The 21,911-nt window shown below is 39.0% G+C and overlaps 1 protein-coding gene across 2 annotated transcripts in view; it reads right to left on the bottom strand.

Annotated features, from left to right (window-relative positions):
- Positions 1-21,593, bottom strand: part of ALG14 (ALG14 UDP-N-acetylglucosaminyltransferase subunit) — a 108,310-nt gene extending 86,717 nt beyond the window's left edge. Inside the window, exons 1-2 of one of the 2 annotated variants that reach the window (XM_058716484.1) lie at positions 21,346-21,593; positions 15,398-15,549 (exon numbers count right to left, since the gene is read on the bottom strand). In XM_058716484.1, the coding sequence (XP_058572467.1) occupies positions 15,398-15,549; positions 21,346-21,484 (291 nt within the window). In that variant the 5' untranslated portion in view covers positions 21,485-21,593. The remainder of the gene's footprint in view (positions 1-15,397; positions 15,550-21,345) is intronic. The other variant, XM_058716483.1, reaches the window with a different exon arrangement.
- Positions 21,594-21,911: the final 318 nt, after the last annotated feature.

The raw sequence follows: 21,911 nt of genomic DNA, 5'->3' as shown, positions 1-21,911 counted from the left end.
ACTCAGGGACACTCCACCTACAGAGTTCCCCAGGTCAGTGATGACAACTTCATTCTCAAAATTGCTCAGACCCAAAGCTTTGTAGTTCTGCTTGATTTCTCTCTTTTCTCCACATTTCTCTCTTTTCTTCATATCCAATCTGTCAGGAAATTCTATTAACTCTATTTTTAAAAAAATATCCAGAGTCCAACCATTTCCCCCATTCCTACCCCTTTCGGTGCAAGCCACACCACGTTTTTTGTGCACTGATTCAACCGCCTCCTCAGTGGTCTCCTTGCTTTCATCCTTTGCCCTTAGTCTATCCGTACAGAGTTATCTGTTTAAAACCGCTCCCCATTTCCCTCAAAGTAAGACAGGGAGTCCTTACGGTGGCTGATGAGGCCCTATATCCTCTGGCCCCTGCACCAACCCCTCCCATCTCCTCTCTAGAGCCTCCCTCCTCTGACTCTTCTCCAGCTACCAGGATTCTCTGCTGTTTCCCCAACATCCAGGAATGCCCCACTCTATGGCTTTTCCAGAGACTATCCCTTCTGCCCAAAACACTTTTTTCCCAGGCATCCCCATTGTCTTTAAGGACCTACAAGCAACTGCAATTTTTTTCTTCCCTGTCAGAATTCCCAATCCCACTACCCCTGTGCAATCTTCCCACAGCACTGACCACCTTGTAACAAGCTTTAAGATTTTTTTATTTACTATGTCCAGTGTTACTGTCTTTCTGATCCAGCTCACGTTCAGTAAGCTCCATGACGGCAGGAATTTTTTTGGTATGTTTTGTTCATGGGTGTATCCCAACTGCCTATAATAATGCCTGGTCAATGGAAAGCAAATATTTATTGTTGAATAAACAAAGTTTAAAAAAAGAAGGAAAACATTAGAATTCTGACTACTATTGCATTATGAATTTGGTAAAACTGAAAATCTTTCCTTAAAAAAAAAGATTTTAAGTAATCTCTACACCCAAATTGGGGCTCAAACCCACAACCCCGAGATCAAGAGTCACATGCTGTACCTACTGAGCCAACCAAGGGACTTAGAAAAGTGAACATCTTTGAAAAGATTAAACATCAGAAACCCGTTTCTGTATTTATTCCTGTCATATTTAATATCTATGAATATGAATAGAGGGCATAACAGGTTTTACTTAGTGACCAGAACAACAACTGTTTGGGATATCTCTTCTATTTGTCTCTGCCCCACATGATATTTATACTCTTTAATATGTTTATTACATTTACTCTAAAACAAGAGTTCAATCAACAACCTAGCAGAATGTGAAGTGCGAAAGGGTTGACGTGCCCTTCAATGTCAGCAAGTTACTTAATTTGGGCTTTTTTGTTAACTTTTTCCCTAATCAAGGTAAAACCCACATTTAGAATACTATAGAAACCCACATTTACATACTAAAGACAATTTAGAAAGTTAAAAGAATACTTGTGTGTGTAAGTACAAAAATGTTTACTGCAGTATTCAGTGAAAACTTGAAAAACTGCTGAAAACTGCAACAGGGAAATGGTACATCAATACTACAAACCACTATGCAATCATTAAAAAGTGTAAGGTAGACCTATATGTACCAACATGGACAGCCATCAAGGTATAGAGTTAAATGCAAAAACACTGAAAACAATAGATAGGTTTGATTTATGAACTAGCCATCCCCTGCCCCCAACCCATTTATATAGTTATGTGTGTATGTGTGCATGTAATTCATAGTATTTTCTTAGAGTAAATGTACAAGAGAGAAAAAGTCATACCAGCAGGTATAACTCGAGCTTGCAGTGTTTATTTCTAGAGAGTGGGACTGGGGCAGGAACAGGGAGCTCCTACTTTTTATTTTACATAAAGTTAAGTAAAGAAGTTCTTTACCGTCCAAAGTTTTTAAATTAAGAAATTAAAAAATGGGGGGGGGGCGGTGCCTGGGTGGCTCAGTGGGTTAAGCATCCGACTTCGGCTCAGGTCATTATCTCACCATTGGTGAGCTCGAGCCCTGCATCAGGCTCTGTGCTGACAGCTCAGAGCCTGGAGCCTACATCAGATTGTGGATTGTGTGTCTCCCTCTCTCTCTGCCCCTCCCCTGCTCGCACTCTCTCCCCCTTCTCTCTGTCTCAAAAATAAATAAACATTAAAAAAAAAGAAAACTATAGGAAAGAAAATTTGGAGAGAAAAGAGTAAAGAAACAGAAAATAATCACTTACAATCCTGCCTCGGTTGATTGTGGGGCAAATTTAATAAGGATTTGCTGAAATATACACATAAGTATAGTGTCTTATACAGAATGGGCACTCATTTAATATTTTTTTGAATAAATGAACAACAAATAATCTTTCTTGGTAAAACAGTATAAGCTTATTTATAGAGCAGTGGGAAATCTTGTTAAATGACCCCAAAGTAAAGCTGGCTTCAAATCAGTTTTCAGCACCTTCTGTTATTTTATGTAAGAAAAATGCCCACTCTGTAATTTTTACATGTAGTTTTGAAAATGTTTTATTCAAGTGTTGCTGAGCTTTTTTCTTTAATGATATGACCTAAAAGGGCTAACTCATGCTCTAATAGAAGTTGCTCCGAGTAATGGTTGTCAAGAAAGGCAGTTAATAGATAAGGCTCAGACATAGAAGCAAACGGAAGGATGAACCAAAATCCACCGTGCAATGCCCTGAGCCTCGTTTCCTTCCACATCTCCCAGGGGTGGGTGTCCCTGGTGAAACAAAGGCCAGTGTGGGGACACTGCTGCTCTCCAGGAGGAAAGCTCTGGTTTGATTTTTCACCTCCCTTCATATAACACAGCTCTAGTAATTGGTTCTACTTGGGAAAGTTACCATCCAATCTTTCTGAAAGATATTACTTTAGCTACACTTTACTTTAGAACTAATCCCAGTGGAAATTACATTTCCTTTAGAAGGCTTTTTGAGATATTTTTTTCATAGAAGTCATTTCACAGCTAAACATTTGTTTCCTTGTTTGTTTGTTTTGGCTTAGCTTTTGCTCATCTTTCTAATCTCAGTTGCTTCATTCCAGTAGGATTGAGATGTTTCTCCCAAGGAAACCCTGTTTCTCTTTAAATGCCAATCATGCAGAGAAACATAAGCTACGAGTAGAGTTAAAAAGTACACCACAAGGGGCGCCTGGGTGGCGCAGTCGGTTAAGCGTCCGACTTCAGCCAGGTCATGATCTCGCGGTCCGTGAGTTCGAGCCCCGCGTCAGGCTCTGGGCTGATGGCTCGGAGCCTGGAGCCTGTTTCCGATTCTGTGTCTCCCTCTCTCTCTGCCCCTCCCCCGTTCATGCTCTGTCTCTCTCTGTCCCAAAAATAAATAAAAAACGTTGAAAAAAAAATTTTTTTTAAAAAAAAAGTACACCACAAGTAATTATTTCTCTTTACTCCTGTGTAATTATAAATACGGTGAATTGCACGCCTTAAGATTTTAAATACCATTTTAAAAATTACACTCAATCAAAGGAATCAGGAGAAATTTGAATGAAGTTTCTGCAACAAAAATAGGTCATCCCTACCATTTCATTAGCAAAATTACATTAATTTAAAATTTAGCTTAAAAATTTGCTGGATGATTAACAACTGGAAATCTGTATCTCCTGATATCTGAGAAGGAAGGTCTATCTGTTTTTGGAAGAGCAGTCTTGTGTTGCAAATGTGGGCTTTGGCTTCTCACCAGAACCGAGTGTGAATCGATGCACTTTTATTCCTAAAGAGCTCTGAGCGATGTGAATGAGACACCTTGCCCAGGCACAGAGTGCAATTACTGTTAATGCTTTCAAATGGTGCAGATTTTCTGCTTCACTTAAAAAAGCTGAAAATCAAACTATAAAGGGAGAGTCAAAGTCTTTAACCACAAGAATATTATCTGTAGCTAGGAAATTGCAGTTGGTACAGTTATATCAGGAAAAAAAAAAGGCAAATTGAGTGAGCGGGGGTTGCTATTTATACAAACAGCCCAGAGCAGACAGCAACACAGAGAACGCAATAAAACTCCAACTTTGATTAGAAAATTAATGTGGCTTTGGTTCTGGCAAGACGGCAATATAAACTAACCTGAAAACCCTCCTTCTGTAAGCAGATTAAAATGCTATAATAAATGTAACAAAATATGGTTTTATCTGAAGTAGAAAGAAGAGAAATCCCTACCTGCCAGACATAAGAAAAAAATGAGAAAGGAGAGGCAGCCTTTGACACAGAGGCCTGGGAGGAAGACATAACTATGCCAGTGACCCTGGGTTGGGTTCTGAGGACCCCTGTCCTGTGTGTTTGGGGGGAGAGGCCACAAAGGAACAACAAACGGAGAGCTGATACTTGTATGATAATAACAGCTTCCTATATTTGAAAGTTAGAGTACCCTGGGGCTCAGTTCTTAGTCTTCCACTAATTTCTAACTATACTCAATCCCTTGGTGATCTCATCCAGTTTCTTCTTTTAAGTACCATCATGTAAACACCGAAGAGTCCAAAATTCACATTCAGTCAGACCGGAGCTCTCTCCTGAACTTTGCGTTCACAGATCAAACTGCATAGTCAACATCTTTGCATGTATACTTAAAGACATAGCACACTTGGTCCTCCTGCTCCCTCATGTAATCCTCTTTGCTTTTTTCTGATAGCTTGGGCCAATAATCTAGATGTCATCCTCTACTCATCCCTTTCCCACACCCACACACATCGTATCTGCCTATAGACAAAATTTATCTCTACCTTCAAAATTCATCCAGAATCTGACCACTTCGCATCACATCCATTTTTGCCATTCTTGTCCAAACCACACTGCTCTCTCACAGGATCGCTGCTAAGGCCTCCAAACTCCTTTCCTTGCTTCTGCCCTTCTCCTCTTTAGTTTAGTCAGCAGCCAAAATGATCCTACTAGAATATAAATCAGGGGCGCCTAAACAAACCACCAATGCTACAAACCACCAATGAGTCAACAAAGAAATCAAAGAAATAAATGAATCAATACATGGAGACAAATGAAACTGGAAACATAATGGTCCAGAAATCTTTGGGACACAGCAAAAGCAGCTCCGTGAGAAAAACTCATAGCAATACAGGCCTACCACAAGAAACAAGAAAAATCTCAAGCAAGCAAAACTTACACCTAAAGGAATTAGAAAAAAAAAAAAAAACAAACAAAACCCAAAGTTAATAAAAAGGTAGGAAATAATAAAGATCTGAGTGGACATAAGTGAAACAGAGACTTTAAAAAAGCAATAGAAAAGATCAATGAAACCAAGAGCTGGTTCTTGGCAAAGATAAGCAAAATTGATAAAATTGTAGCCAGACTCATCAAGAAAAAAAAGAGAAAGGACCCAAGTAAATAAATCAGAAATGAAAGAGAAATAACAACCAACACCACAGAAATATAAAGGATTGTAAGAGACTTCTCTGAAAAATTATATACCAACAAATTAGACAACCTAGAAGAAATGGTTAAATTCTTAAAAAAAGATAATCTTCCAAAATTGAATCAGGACAAGATCTGAACAGAATGATTACTAGTAACAAAATTAAGTCAGTAATCCAAAAAACTCCCCCAAAACAAAAGTCCAGGACCAGATAGATATACAGAATTCCTCTTAAACTATTCCAAAATATAGAAGAGGAAGGAAAGCTTTCACATACATTCTATAAGGCCAGCATTACCCTGATACCAAAAACAGACAAAGACACCACAAGAAAATAAAAAACCCACAAGCCAATATCCCTGATGAACATAGATGCAAAAATCCTCAACAAAATATCAGCAAACCACACTCAACAATATGTTAAAAGGATTATTCACCACCACCAAGTGGGATTTATTCCAGGGGTGCAAGAATGGTTCAATATTCACAAATCAATCAATGTAATACACTATATCAAACAAAATGAAGGATAAAAATCATGATCATTTCAGATGCAGAGAAAGCATTTGACAAAATTCAACATCCATTCGTGATAAAAACTCTCAACAAAGTGAGGTTAGAGAAAACATATCTCAATATAATAAAGGCCATATATGAAAACACACAGCTGACACCATACTCAATGGTAAAAAACTGAGAGCTTTTCCCCTTATATCAGGAGCAAGACAAGCATATCCACTCTTACCACTTCTTGTAACATAGTACTGGAAGACCTAGTCACAGCAATCAGACAAGAAAAAGAAATAAAAGGCATACAAATTGGTAAGAAAGAAGTTAAACTGTCATTATTTACAGATGACATGATACTATATGCATAGAAGACTTTATAGACTCCACCAAAAAACTATCATAATAATTGGATTCAGTAAAGTTGCAGGGGATAGAATTAATATACAGAGATTGGTTGCATTCCTATACACTTAACAAAGTAGTAGAAAGAGAAATTAAGAAAACAATTCATTTACAACTGCACCAAAGGAAATAAAATGCCGATGAATAAACTTAGCCAAACAGGTGAAAGATCTGATCTCTGAAAATTATGAAACACTGATAAAAGAAACTGAAGACAACACAAACAAACAGAAAGACATGCCACAATCATGGATTGGAATAACATTCAAAGTAATCTATACATTCACTGCAACTCCTATCAAAATACCAACAGCACTGTTGACAGAACTGTAACAAATGATCCTAAAATTTGTATGAAACCACAGAAGACCCTGAACAGTCAAAGCAATCTTGAGAAAGAAGAACAAAGCTGGAAACATCACAGTTTCAGATTTCAAGATATATTACAAAGCTATAGTATAAAAAAAGTATGCTACTGGCACAAAAACAGACTCATAGATTAATGTAACGGAATAGAGAATCCAGAAATAAACCTATGCTTATATGGTCAGTTAATCTATTGACAAGGGAGGAAAGAATATACAGTGAGGTGCTGGAAAATGGTGCTGGAAAAATTGAACAGCTATATGCAAAACAATGAAACTAGACCACTTCTAACACCATACCTTAAAAAAAAAAAAAACCAAAAAACTTAAAATGAATTAAAGGTGAAACATGAAACCATAATACTCCTAGAATAAAGCACCGGCAATAATTTCTTGCATATTTGCCATAGAAACATTTTCCTAGATATGCTTTCTAAGGCAAGGGAAACAAAAGCAAAAATAAAATATTGGGATTACATAAAAATAACAAGTTTTTGCACAGCAAAGGAAACCATCAACAAAACAAAAGGCAACCAAATGAATGGGAGAAGATATATGCAAATGATATATTCAATGGAAGGTTAATATTCCCCGTATATAAAGAGCTTATACAACTCAACACCAAAAAAACAAATAACCTGATTAAAAATGGACAAAAGACCTGAACAGACGTTTTTCCAAATAAGACATGCAGATAGCCAATATATACATGAAAAGATGTTCAACATCACTAATTATCAGAGAAATGCAAATCAAAGCCACAATGAAATATCTCCTTATCCCTGTCAGAATGCCTTGAATCAAAAAGGTAAGGAATAACAATGGTTGGTGAAGATGTGGAGAAAAAGGAACTCTTGTGCACTGTTGGTGGGAATGTAAATTGGCGCAGCAACTGTGGAAAACTATATGACGATTCCTCAAAATATTATAAATAGAAATACCATATGATTCAATGATTCCACTCTTGGGAATTTGCCCAAAGAAAACAAAAACACTAATTCAAAAAGATATATGCACCCCTATGTTTATCGCAGCATTATTTACAATAACCAAGATATGGAAGTAACCCAGTGTCCACTGACAGATTAATGGGTAAAGAAGATTTATACATGGATTATCAACTATAAAAAGGAGGAGATCTTGCCATTTGTGGCAACATGCACGGACCTAGAGAGTATTATGCTAAGTGAAATGAGTTTCTTTTTTTTTTTTTGAAGAGAGTCAATCTTTTATATATTTGTTTAATTTTAAGTGAGCAAAGATCTTTATAGCATTGGACAAAAAGGAAATTCAGTTCTTTACTAGAATGGCACTACAAACTCCCTTTTGCATCATAATAATCAAAGAACAGTTGCTTTTTTTTAATTTTAATGTTTATTTATTTTTGACAGAGAGAGAGACAGAGCATGAGCAGCGGAGGGGCAGAGAGAGAGGAAGACACAGAATCCGAAGCAGGCTCTAGGCTCCAAGCTGTCAGCACAGAGCCTGACGCGGGGCTCGAACTCATAGACCGTGAGATCATGACCCGAGATGAAGTCGGACACTCAACTGACTGAGCCACCCAGGCACCCCAAAGTGCGGTTGCTTTTTAAATTTTGTAGAACATGGGGCACCTGGGTGGCTCAGTCGGTTAAGCGGCCGACTTCGGCTCAGGTCATGATCTCACGGTCCGTGAGTTCAAGCCCCGCGTCGGGCTCTGTGCTGACAGCTCAGAGCCTGGAGCCTGTTTCAGATTCTGTGTCTCCCTCTCTCTAACCCTCCCCCGTTCATGCTCTGTCTCTCTCTGTCTCAAAAATAAATAAACGTTAAAAAAAAAATTAAATTTTGTAGAACTTGTCTATAAAAATACCTAGCCCTGGTGTGTGGGGCTATGATTTCCCTTACATGTGGAATCTAAAAACAAACGAATAAACAAAAACAGAAACAGACCAATAAACAGAGAACAAACTGACGGTTGCCAGAGGGAGGGAACACAGCTGGGAGGATGGGCAAAATAGGTGAAAGCCAGTGGGAGATACAGGCTTTCAGTTATGGAATGAATAAGTCACTGGAATAAAAGGCACAGTACAGGGAATATAGTCAATAGTACTATAAAAACGTTTTATTGTAACAGATGGCAGCTACACTTGTGGTGAATGCAGCATAACATACAACCTTGTCAAATAACTATGCTGTACACCTGAAAGTAATGTAACATTGTGTGTCAACTACACTTCAATTAAAGAAAAAGTAAAAATAATAACAATAAAAATAAAATTAAAAGATCACATCGCTCCTCTACCTAAAGCTTCCCAATTGCTCCCCATTTCACACACAGGAAAAAAAATTCTAAGACTAAAAACAGACAACATGGCCTTAAAACAATCTGATCCCAACATGCCCACCTTGATGTCTATGGGCTCATAATCTGTTCAGCTCTTCCTCACTTACTTTGCTTTGGCCAATTTGACCTCTTCGTTATTTCAAGAACATGCCAGGCATAACCCCACCTCAAGATCTTCTTTGCAGTTATTGTTTTCTCCAAGAATTCTCTTTCCCCAGATGGCTTTATACTTCACCTCCCTCAGGTCTTTGTTCAAATGCCACCTTTCATGGCCACTCTAACCTAAAATTGCAACCTCCCTTTAACCCCCCAATATTCCCTATTTCTTTGCCTTGCTTTATTTTTCTCCTTAGCATTTATCACTAACACATTACAAATTTTACTTGATTATCTTGTTTATTGTTTCCCCATTGGAATGCAGCCACCATGAGGGCAGAGATTCTTGCATGTTTTATTTACTACTATATCACTAGCACGCAGTAGGTGTTCAATAAGAATCTGTTAAATGAATGAATGCTAAATATATATTTATGAAGGAAAAAAATTAAACCTAGAATTCCAAATGCAGTATGCAATCAAAGGAAGATCAAAACCAAAACATATTCTCAGGAAAACAAAAAACACGGAAAGAATAAATCACTTAACAGAACTTCCATTGAAAGAACTAATAAAAGACATACTCTGGAAAAAAGACATTTGATCCAAAAGGAAGGCGTAGAAAGAATAAGCAAAGAAAATGCTATATAAATCTAAATAAGCACTGACTGTATAAAATAATAGTAATAAGTAATTTGGGCGGTATAAAAACAAGGTAGAACCAAAACACCAAACAATAGTATGTAAGATGGGAAGGGGTGCTCACACTTAAAACATTCTAGGGGCGCCTCAGTCAGTTAAGCGTCTGATTTCGGCTCAGGTCATGATCTTGCTATCTGTGAGTTCGAGACCCACGTCAGGCTATGTACTGACAGCTCAGAGCCTGGGGCCTGCTTTGGATTCTGTGTCTCCCTCTCTCTCTCTCTGCAACTCCCCCGCTCACACTCTGTCTCTCTCTCTCTCTCTCTCAAAAATAAACATTAAAAAAAATTTGTTTTAATTCTAAAAGCCTTGTTTTTCAGGAGGAGGATGGAGATATTAAGTTTTTGACTTTGAGTTAGGTATCCATGTAGACATTTAAGAATAATGTCTTGGGAGAATAGAATAATTTCCATTCTAGGGGAAGGAAAAAAGGGAATATAAAGAAAGCTAATTAATGCAAACAGAAGATAGGAAGGGAGGATGAAAAGAGTCAAAAATCTTTCGGTAAGTAGAAAGAATCAAATAAAATAGTAGAAATAAATTTAATACATTAATAATCACAATAAATGTACAGGTACCAAACAAGCTACTTCAAAACCAAAAATCATTGTCTTTTACTTTTAAAAAGTGTTATATGTCTTTTATAAAAGACACACCTAAAACACAACATATCAAAAAGTAAAAATAAAGAGATGGATAAAGATATACCATGTGAACACTGTAGCACAGATTACAAAAGTGGCAGGAGAATATTATGAAAATAATTATGTTAACACATTTGTAAACTCATAAAAAATGGACATATTCCTAGAAAAATATCTTAGCAACATTGTCTTAAGAACAAACAGAAAGTCTGAAGAGTCTATAACTACAACAAAAAGAACACATCAGGGCTAGGTATTTTTATAGACAAGTTCTACAAAATTTAAAAAGCAACTGCGCTTTGATTATTATGATGCAAAAATGAGTTTGTAGTGCCATTCTAGTAAAGAACTGAATTTCTTTTTTGTTCAATGCTATAAAGATCTTTGCTCGGGGTGCCTGGGTGGCTCAGTTGGTTAAGCGTCCGACTTCAGCTCAGGTCACAATCTTACAGTCTGTGAGTTCGAGCCCAGCGTCGGGCTCTGTGCTGACAGCTCAGAGCCTGGAGCCTGCTTCAGATTCTGTGTCTCCCTCTCTCTCTGCCCCTTCCCCGCTCATGCTCTGTCTCTGTCTCAAAAATAAATAAAAACATTAAAAAAAAAAAAGATCTTTGCTCACTTAAAATAAGCAAATATATAAAAGATTGACTCTGTTCAAAAAAAAAAAAAAAAAAAAAGAAAGAGCAACTGATATTTACCCAAATTTCTCCACAGAACAAAAAGCTGTATACTCACATAATGAGATTAGTTTAACCTTGATACTTAGGAACAGCACAAGAAAGGACAAGTACAGGGGAATCCTATTCATGAACATTAATGAAAAAACCCTACAAATATATTTGTAAACAAAATCCAGCAATGTGTTAAAATATAACTCGCTATGAACAAACTGGGTTTATTCCAAGAATACCACAATAGTTTATACCATGTAACTGCCCATGAAAACAGATAAAATGGGAAAAACAATATGATTATCTGAGACGAAGAAAAGACATTTGATAAAAATCAACTAAATATGATTTAAAATTAAACTCTTGAAAAAATTTTAAAATCAGAAAGAATATAAGGATGACCAGTACATTGCTTCTATTAGTTATTGTTCTGGAGAGTCTGACAACAAAATGAGAAAAAGAAAGAAAAGGTGTAAAGATTAGAAAGAATCACAATTGTTACTATTTGCAGATGATATTATTTTGATAACATAAAAGTGTACATAACATAATATGATATCTTGATAACATAAAAGTGTACAAATTATTGGAATTAATTAGAGTGTAGCAAGGTGGTTCTTACAAGATCACTATACTCCAATCAATTATATTTCTATATACTGAAACACAGGAAAGATCATTAAAAGGTATATCACTTACAATGATAATGAGACAATACAAGGTACGTAGAAATAAAAACAACAAAAAATATGCAAAACTCTTGTGACGAAAATTAAAAACGTTACTGAAAAGCATTAAAGGAAACCTAAATAATGGAGAGATGGATGATGTCCTGGGACAGGAAGATACCATCACGTAGATTTAAGTTCTCTTCAAACTGATGCATGGATTCAATTCAATTCATACAAAACTTTTAGTATGTTTCTTTGTGAACTTGCCAAAGCTAACTCAAAAACCCATGTGAAAAAGAAAGAACCCCTAAAATACTCCTGAAGAGTAAGACTATGGGAGCTTGATATTAGCAGCAGACAAACCTGTTAACAAAGAAGAAAACTCATACACAGATCTATACATACGCAGAAACTTGATATAACAGGGGTAGCACTGCACATTAGTGAAAAAAGGAGCATTCAGTAAATGGTACTGAGCCAGTACTCACAACTACTGTACTAGACAGTGCAGATCTAGACTGTTCAATATTCTTGGCTAATAAGGGCTCTGCCAGCAAATGTATTGATCACTACTGATTTTTTCACCAAGACTCCCTCTTCCCAGTCTTGTGAGCCCCATGGAAGATACACAATGGATAGCTGTCTGTGGGGGAGGTGGGGGTTGCAGGTACATCCCCCCCGTAATCTGTAGTGAAAACAAGAGAAGAGGAAGTGGATTCCTCCCCTTATCAAGTCTTGGTGGGAAGGTGTCTCTCCACCTGCCCTCTCCTCTAAGTGTGGCACATGGGGTGGCCAGCAGAAAGGACAACAGGCATGTTCATGCTATCACCCGCAGTGGCTCTCCTCTGCATTTTTGCAGAAACTCTTCCCAGCTTCAGATTCATAAGTATAAAACCTTTTAGGAATGAGACAGTATTTCTTTTCTAAGGAGACTTGCATTGCCCCAGCAGTAAATTAACTGATGGAAGGAAGTAGTCTAACAGAAATGCTTAGTCCTACAGTGGTGGTACCACTTTGATAGTAAGAAAAAATAACGGCACTTTAAAAATTCAAAATCTTTGGCTTTTGTATTAAGGTGAATCAAATCTTGTTTGGACCTAGATGATATTATGTTAAGTAAAATAAGTCAGACAGAGAAAGACAAGTGCCATACGATTTCACTTAGAATGGAATCTAAAAAGCAAAAGAAACAAAGCAGAAACAGACCCATATAAACAGAGAACAAACTGGTGGCTGCCAGAGGTGAAAGGGCGAGGGAATGGGCAAAATGCATGAAGGAGAATGGGAAGTACAGGCTTCCAGTTATGGAATGAGTAAGTCACAGGGATGAAAGGCGCAGCATAGGGAATAGAGTCAGTGGTACTGTGACAGTTTTGCATGGTGACAGATGGTAGCTATACTTGTGGTGAGCACAGCATAACATGTAGAGTTATCAAATCACTATGTTTACACCTGAAACTAACGTTAACACTGTGTGCCAACTAGACTTAAATTAAAAAATAAATAAAATAAAGTGAGTGACACCCAACTTATTGGGCTCTAAAGTGTCTACAACAACGTTCCAAATGTTTCATTAAACCATGAAATTCAGCAAATAAACAATCCATATGCTGATGGACCTGGAGGGAAATATTCAGTATATATACTCAATTAAAACTGGAGCCTCCGATTGGATGCAACTTTAGAAAGAAGAAAATAATATATACGCTAATAATTGAGTAAAAAGCTACCTGTTCCTTATGTTGAAAACAAGAATTTGTAATTTTTTAAATTTTATATTTTTAAGTAAACTTTATCACTGCTGTAATATAATACTATATTCCTCTTGTGCAAAAAATCACCATCATATTCTCCAAATTCTCTACCAATTCTAACATACACTATGATTCAATGACATTTTTAAGTCTCTGATGCTGCGAATAAACCCTGAAGCATTCTTTTCTAACTTAGTTTTTTGGGTTGGAAAAGAGTACACAAAAGAGGCCTATAAAGAAAAAGTTTCAGAGAAGACACGTTTAAGTAAGCGACACGTATTAGGCAGGACCTTACTTATACTTCTCGGTCTCAATTTTCTCATTTGTGAAATAAGGATATCGTTATCTGTCCCACACATTATTAAGAGGGCCAATAACTAGCACACAGGGATGAGTAGTGTCTCCCCTCAAATTCCTGTCCAGCTGGGATCTGTCAACGTGACCTTATTTGGAAACAGGTCTTGTAGATGGATCAAGTTAAGATGAGGTCATAGCGAATTAGGGTGGGCCATACATCCAATGACTGGTGTCTTTATGAGAAGGGAATGTGAAGACAGAGACACAGAAATGGCCCTGTGACAATGGAGGCAGAGATTAAAATGATGCTGCTACAAGCCAAGGAACACCAAGGACTGCTGGCAACCATGAGAAGTGAGGAAGATTCTCTCCCCTTCAGAGAGAACACGGCCCAGCAGACTCCTTGACTGCAGACTTGTAGCCTGAACACTCAGAATGTGGTACTCTGTTATAGCAGACCACAAGAAACAAATACAGCATTGATGCCTAAAACAGAAATGAAGCATTTGGCTCATCTCCCACATAGAAAAAACATACCATACATTTTGTTATGGCTCAATTCACAGCAGGCAGATTCTAATGTTGTTTGACATGGACTCTCCAAGAACACATTTCCATAGTGTTTTAGTTAGGGATCATGTTTACAAGTGACTAAAACTCAACTGGAGTTTAAAAGGCCTGGGAATGGAGTGGAATGGGGTGGGGAGGTGAGAGAGGGAATTGAGAGGGAGTGACAGAGGGGTGATATTAGTGGATCCTGATTTTCCCATGCAGATGCAGCTGGGCGTCTGGAGTTACTAAAGGCAGGACTCACCATCTGGTTTCTTATTTTATTCTTCCTGTGCATTAATTTCCTTCTTTTCTCCAACTGTAGTCTGTCTTTACCCACCACATGAAAACATGACTGCCAGCAGCTCCCAAGTCTTAGCTTTCACAGAGTTTGCCCCCAAAGAAAGACTGTCTCCATTTTCTGGGTCCCCAAGTCCAAAATGCCCAGTGAAACACTTTGAGGGGCCTGAGTGGGGTCAGCTTCCACTCCTGACCCACCTGCTGCCACCCCATGGCTGGGAAGGCACCAGAGGAGGGATGGATGGAGACAATCTACACAAGCACTAGCTCCGGTTCCCTTCATGATAAAGCACAGTTTCACTTGGGTTCTTTTACCCCAAATTCTCACTAAAATGCTAAAGCGAGCAGCCAGAGGTACAGAAGTAATTATAAAGGCAGATACAAAGACAATTTGAAGACAAAGAAGTTGTCATAGATAAATCATCGAGAAATGTAGGACCTTGATAAAGAACTTTTAGTGAAGAGCCAATAAGCACATCAACTGGATGTCTTATGTAAGTTTAAATAAAACAATTTTCACAGTTGGACTTAACTGAAAAATAATTTCCTTCCTTTACAAGAATAAAAAAGAATATAACAAATTAAGCTACCACTCGAAGATACACTTTAAAGGAAGTCTTATCTTTTGGTAGTAGAGGAAATACATTTCATCAGCAATAAACATTTGACTGCCCTGTAAGGGCAGGGTACTGAGGTGCCACAAGATTGTTTCCAGAGATAATTAAACTCAATATATGACTTTTAACTTTCTTAGAAATAGAAATGATCACTTACCATGGTACTGGGGTCTCTATCAGCTCGATTTCGTTCAAAAGAATTTATTTTGTGGGCACTCATTTCATCAGTATCAGCAATGATATAATGTCTGGGAGAGTAAGCATTGGACAGGTGCTCAAGCAGCCTCAGGATCTCAGTGGTGTGCCCACCTGGAAAAAATATTGAAAGGCCTAAGATTAAAAATCCCACAATGTGGGGGCACCTGGGTGGCTCAGTTAGTTAAGCGTCCGACTTTGGCTCAGGTCATGATCTCCCCGTTCATGGGTTCCAGCCCCGCATCGGGCTCTGTGTTGACAGCTCAGAGCCTGGAGCCTACTTCAGATTCTGAGTCTCCCCCTCTCTCTACCCCTCCCCTACTTGCACTCTGTCTCTCTGTGTCTCCTCTCTTTCAAAAATAAATTTTAAAAAAATTTTAAAAAAATAAAAATGCCACAATGTGGTTATTAGAGGGGAGGCAGGTGGGGGGATGAATTAAATAGGTGATGGGGATTAAGCAGTGTACTTGTGATGAGCACTGGATGAGCACTGGAAGTGTTGAATGTACATTGTACTTTACACCTGAAACTGATATTACGCTGTGTTAACTAACTGGAATTGAAATAAACATTGAAAAGAAAAAAGAAATGCCCAACGGACATATCCATTTGGCTCTGCTATACTAATGGTATGTTTTATGTATCCCTCAAAAGACAAAAGCAACATCTGGAAACAATAATCGATGCCCTTGTATAAATACTATTTTTATATGGGGGAAGAGGATAATAAAAGTAAAACAATAAAATTGGCACTAGCAGTAGGTGCTAAGGAGGCACAAAGAAGTAGAAGTCACAACTCCTGTTACCAAGAAGCCTGGTACGAGGGGAAAGAATGCACACAGACATGTAAAGAGTGATGCAAGACAGCATGAAAAATTTAAATGAGGGCAGAGGGGAGGCAAGCAAATGGTTATGAAAACAACCTTGTAAGAGTAGGGGAGATCCCTGATAAAGCTGAAGCCGAAGCTAATGGACACAGAGCAGTAGGGAGGCCACTGGGTGGGATTATTAGGACATGAGATGGCAAAATCTGAGATGTGGGCTCAAGGAATGGGGGAAATACTGGGAAGAAGGACGAGAGTGAAAGCAGATCAGGAAAGTAGGTTGAAAAATGGAAAAACTGTCACTGAAGGTTTCTGGGCTGCGAAGTAATGTCAGGGGGGCATGAGCACTGACCCGCAGGGCTCGGGGATTCCTAAGGAAGACTTTTGTTCATCACTGTAACCCCAGCTCCTAAGAGAAGTCTCAGCACACTGCAGGCCATCAAATATTTACCAGTTTCACCAAACAATGGTTCAAAGTTTGAAACTGTACAATCTCCAACATTTTAATGTTTTAATTTCAAAACCATGAATTCAAAAATCGACTGTGTACATTGAGGTTTCCTTCATGGAAAAAAAAACACAAAAGCACATCAATCTATCGCATTAACTATGCAGCATTTTTAAGCAAAGCAATCAAACTCCTTCTCAACGAGCCCTATCATACCCATTTAGTTTCATGTCACAATCTCTCAGCCTTAGCCAGGTTGATGTCTTTAACATTCTCTCTATTCATCTTGTTATCTCCTCCTTGTCTCTGGTCACACTGTTCCCCCCACCTACTAAACTCTCCTCCACTGCTACTGTTGCAAGAAAGTTCTTTCGATAGTGAAACAGTGAACATATAGAACAAATTAAGCATGTGGTTTCTCCCCATACACATATTTTATTATAGTAGAAAGGGAAGGATTACTCTCTACATTGCAGAAGGGACTAGATGTAGAAATAAAATTGGCATAGATTATGTGTGAGTTTCAGGAATTAGAATCATACTTTAGCTTTGTAACTTGTCACCCATCTTTGTGTCTGGGGCATGTAATTTACACATCTGATTTATGCTCATTTTTGTATTTTTGTTTTTAGCCTTGAGAAAGTGTGGTGGTTTGCAAAGTAGGTACTTGCTTTCACAGCTGGACCAATTAAGGATGAAAAGGATAATTTCCACATTTTCCACTGCAATTAAAACTTCATTATACCTGCTTTAACAGTCTTTTCTTTTCTTAAAAGGAAACACTTACTGAATACATTCTTTGAAGATTTAACCTTGCCACCAACTGAAGTCGTTACAATGATGGGTCTTGTCTTCCATTTTACTCTTTTATTAAGATATATTCTTTGGGAACAAAATCTTCTCAGTTCTACCTTACATAATGCTCAATGTCACTCATCATCAGGGAAATAAAAATCAAAGCCACACTGAGATACCACCTCACACTGGTCAGAATGGCTAAAATGAACAAATCAGGAAACTACAGATGCTGGCAAGGATGTGGAGAAACGGGAACCCCCTTGCAGTGTTGGTGGGAATGCAAACTGGTGAAGCCACTCTGGAAAACAGTGTGGAGGTTCCTCAAAAAAATTAAAAATAGATCTACCCTGTGACCCAGCAATAGCACTACTAGGAATTTACCCAAAGGGTACAGGAGTGCTGATGCATAGGGGCACATGTACTCCAATGTTTATAGCAGCACTTTCAACAATAGCCAAATTATGGAAAGAGCCCAAATGTCCATCAATTGACGAATGGATAAAGAAGATGTGGTTTATATATATAATGGAATACTACCTGGCGATGAGAAAGAATGAAATCTGGCCATTTGCAGCAATGTGGATGACACTAGAAGGTATTATGCTGAGTGAAATAAGTCAGAGAAGGACAGGTATCATATGTTTTCACTCATATGTGGATCTTAAGAAACTTAACAGAAAGCCATGGGGGAAGGGAAGGGGAGAAAATAGTTACAGAGAGGGAGGGAGGCAAACCACAAGAGACTCTGAAATACAGAGAACAAACTGAGGGTGGACACGGGGGTGGGAGAGAGGGGAAAATGAGTGACGGGCATTGAGGAGGGCACTCGTTGGGATGAGCACTGGGTGTTGTATGTCAGCCAATTTGACAATAAATTGTATTTAAAAAAATACACCCAGAATCCAATCTCTTCTCTCCATCTCCTTTGCTCCTACCCAGCTCCAAGCCATATTACTCACATTGATTATGACCATAGCTTCCTGGTCTGCTCCCCCAGCTCCATTTGTCTATTCAAGTGTCTACGTCCATCTATTCTCAACACAGCATCCACTGTGACCCTATTAGAAAGAGTTGATCAAATGATTTACCTCTGCTCAAAACCCTCCTGTGGCTTCCCTTCTCACATGGAATAAAAGTCATCTTGTAATCTAACCCCTTAATTTGTTACCTTATGGGCCTCATCTGCTTCTACCCAGTTTTAAGTCTACTCCAGCCACTGTTGCCTCCCTGCTGTTGGACATCCTATCATTCCCCCAAGGAGGCTTTCCCTTACAATTCTAAAATGCAATCCCCCTCCCTCCCCCCTAGTATTTATCACCATATAATTTAATATGAAATCTATTTATTTCTTTTGTTTTTGTCTCCCCCTACCCTTGCTCAACCATGACATGACGGCAGGGACTTCTGTTCATTTTATTACTACTGTATCTCCAGTGCTTAGAAAACAGTAGGCACTCCTATTATCGAATGAATGGGTAGATGAGCATTTGATATTAAATCTAAAATTTGGAGATCATATGTTGTTTCAAGGAAAAGTAGTAATTTCGATTGATGTTCTTTGAATGTAAGTGGTTGATTAATATCGTTTTATGGTATCTAAAGACTACTTTTTTGGTAGTCAAGGTAAACACTGAAAATGCCTTCCCCCTCCTCCAACATTTTGGGCATGTAGTGTTAAACTGTTCATCTGAATATAAGTCTTTCTTTGACTTGGATGATTCTTTGAGGGCCTTGACCTCTCCCTACCCTGAATGGTTTGAATGACAAGGACCATTTGCCAGAGTAATTATCAGTCTTAATTTTGGTTCTCAGTCCACCAAATCTAATACTGTCAAATGAATGGCTGTAACATCCATTCATCCATTTGTTCAAGACAGACACCTGGACATCATTCCTGAACCTTTCCTTTCCTTACTTCCTACTTTCAAACCACAAGATCTGTGATTTTTTTTATCTCCTAAATCTTATTTAAATGCATATACTTCTCTCCATCCCCAAACCCATCACCCTAGTTAGGCTGTCATCATTTGTCATCTGAATTATTCAAAATGTTCTTACTTGTCTCCCTACTTCAATCTTTGTCAAAACATTCCCTTGACAATGCAGGCTGAATGATCTATGTAAAAGCTTAGATTTAATTGGGTCACTCTCCACTCAAAAGTGTTTTAAAAGATCCTTTGCTACCAGGATTAACGAAAGTCACCATTTACTAAATGGGGTGCCTAGGTGGCTCAGTCGGTTAAGCATCTGACTCTTGATTTGGGCTCAGGTCATGATCTCACAGTCCTGAGATTGAGCTCTGACTCGGGCCCTGCGCTGAGCATGGAGGCTGCTTGAGATTCTCTTTCTCCCTCTGCCCTGCCCTGACATGCACACTTGCTCTCTCTCTCTCTAAATTTTTTTTTTAAATGCTTATTATATGCCAAACACTTTGCTAAACCCTTTTAATACTTCCATACTTAACCTCTCTTCACCTCTTCTCATCCCATATTTTTTAAGGTGGAAACAGAAGGCTCAGTGAGGTTAAATAATTTGCCCAAGATCACCAAGTCAGTAAGTGGCAAAGATGTGACTCCACCCCAGGATTATGTCAATCTAGAACCTGTGTTCCTAACCCCTACATGGAAGGAAGCAGTGGAGTAGTGCCAATAGCTTTATAGAGCATGGTTTACAATGCTCTTAAGGATCTGTGCCTCGTTTACCTCTCCACGTTGAACTCAAAGCAACAGTGCCCTCCCACCGCCAGCCCTTGCAAGTGCTATCAACTTCTTTTGACACCCTTCCAGTTCTCAAAGCCCCAGCTCCCCTTTCCTGGTCATCTTTCAAGTCTCAGTTTAGACAGCACTTCTTCCCAGAATTTTCCGGTCTCACATTCAGATAAAGCGGTGCCCTTCCTGAAGACTTCCATAGCAGTCTGTACGTCCCAGATTACAGCAATTACCTTTTTTGTTTTTTTGTTTTAGTTTTATCTAATCTCCATTCCCTTCACTGCCGTACCCTTGCACCTTTCACACTGCTTGGGACACAGTCACTACTCCACTGTAAGTAGTAGTATTAGTTCTGTTATTTCCAGAGTTTAGCATAATGCCTGGTCTCTCCTAAATCTCCACATGATTAAGTGAATAAAGTAATGAATTATACTTGAACATAAGTTTACAACATTTGCTCATACTAAAATTATTATTGTATCTGGATGCAATCTCCTAGCATTTCTAAATATACACAATATATGTGTCTCTGTCAGAACTAGACCATCAAATTGTAAGCGCCTACAGAGCTGGTAATCTCTGTTTTGACTGTATTACCCGATAGGATAGCTTGTTGTTCATACTGTGACACAATATTCTGAAACGTGTATTGTTCTATGGTCAGGAGATAGTTGTTTCTATCCTCATGGATTTTGTGTATTTATAAATGTGGCAATTCACTTTGCTTCATTTATCATGCGGTGTTCGTGATTTCTAAACTAAACACAACATGCCTAGATTAACAACGCAAAACAGCTTTTACTACTCAGGAAAATTGCAAGCTGGCATCATAAAGCTGCTGCGTCCCCTCCGTTCAATATACATAATATAGTAATATAATAATTTGTTAGAAAAATATACGCTACAGGGAAGCTCAATTATAGACAAGCGTAAGTTACTCATTTGTCTTTAAAAGATGCCTGGGCCGCGTCAGCAAACCAGCATTTCGCCCTAGCTGGGCTGACCGGTTCCGGTAACGCAGGGAAACTACAAACTGCAGCATGCAATGCTCCAAAAGTGCTAAGGAGACCAGAGAAGAGCGTCGCGGTGCACTCTGGGGTTTGTAGTCACCGACCCACGCCCCACTACTTACCGGACCCAGCCACCACCAAGAGACTGAGAGACTGACGGGGCACAAGGACCCGAGAATGGAGCACTACCCACAGCCGCAGGGCCAGAAGAAGCACGGCCACCGCAGCTCCCGCCGCGGCTAGAATAAGGACGCTAACCATGCGTAGCTACGACACATGCGTACAGCCCCCACCCGTGCGGCCTCTGAGACAAGGTCAAAGTTCAACAAGTACGGGCGCTGTGGAGACTCAACCGGGGCGTGGCGACCCTCTTGATGGGCGGGGCTTGTCTACGCTGGGAGGAGTTCGGGGCGAGACGCGGAAGCCCCAGCCCCGAGGACTTTGATGGCTTGCCTCCCGGATTCTGCGCTGCTGCCGTCCAAGCACAAAGTGAAATTCGGCAAGTAAAGCGCAAAAGTGTGATTTCCCCCCGTGACGAAGTCAGGCCGCCTGTGCGCCCTAAAGGCCCCAGAGCTCCCAAGTTAGGAGGTGTTCCAGCGCCACTAACTGTGAATTCCACCTGAGGCCAATAGCACATACAGCCTTTTTTTCTTCTCTTTTCTCTCCTCTCCCCTTTCCTTCTTCCTCT

Source organism: Neofelis nebulosa, chromosome 2 (genome assembly GCF_028018385.1).
Source record: "Neofelis nebulosa isolate mNeoNeb1 chromosome 2, mNeoNeb1.pri, whole genome shotgun sequence".
In the NCBI taxonomy this organism is placed as follows: Eukaryota; Metazoa; Chordata; class Mammalia; order Carnivora; family Felidae; genus Neofelis; species Neofelis nebulosa.
The sequence above is the reverse complement of the archived record's forward strand: the minus strand, read 5'-3'. Positions and strand labels throughout refer to the sequence as shown.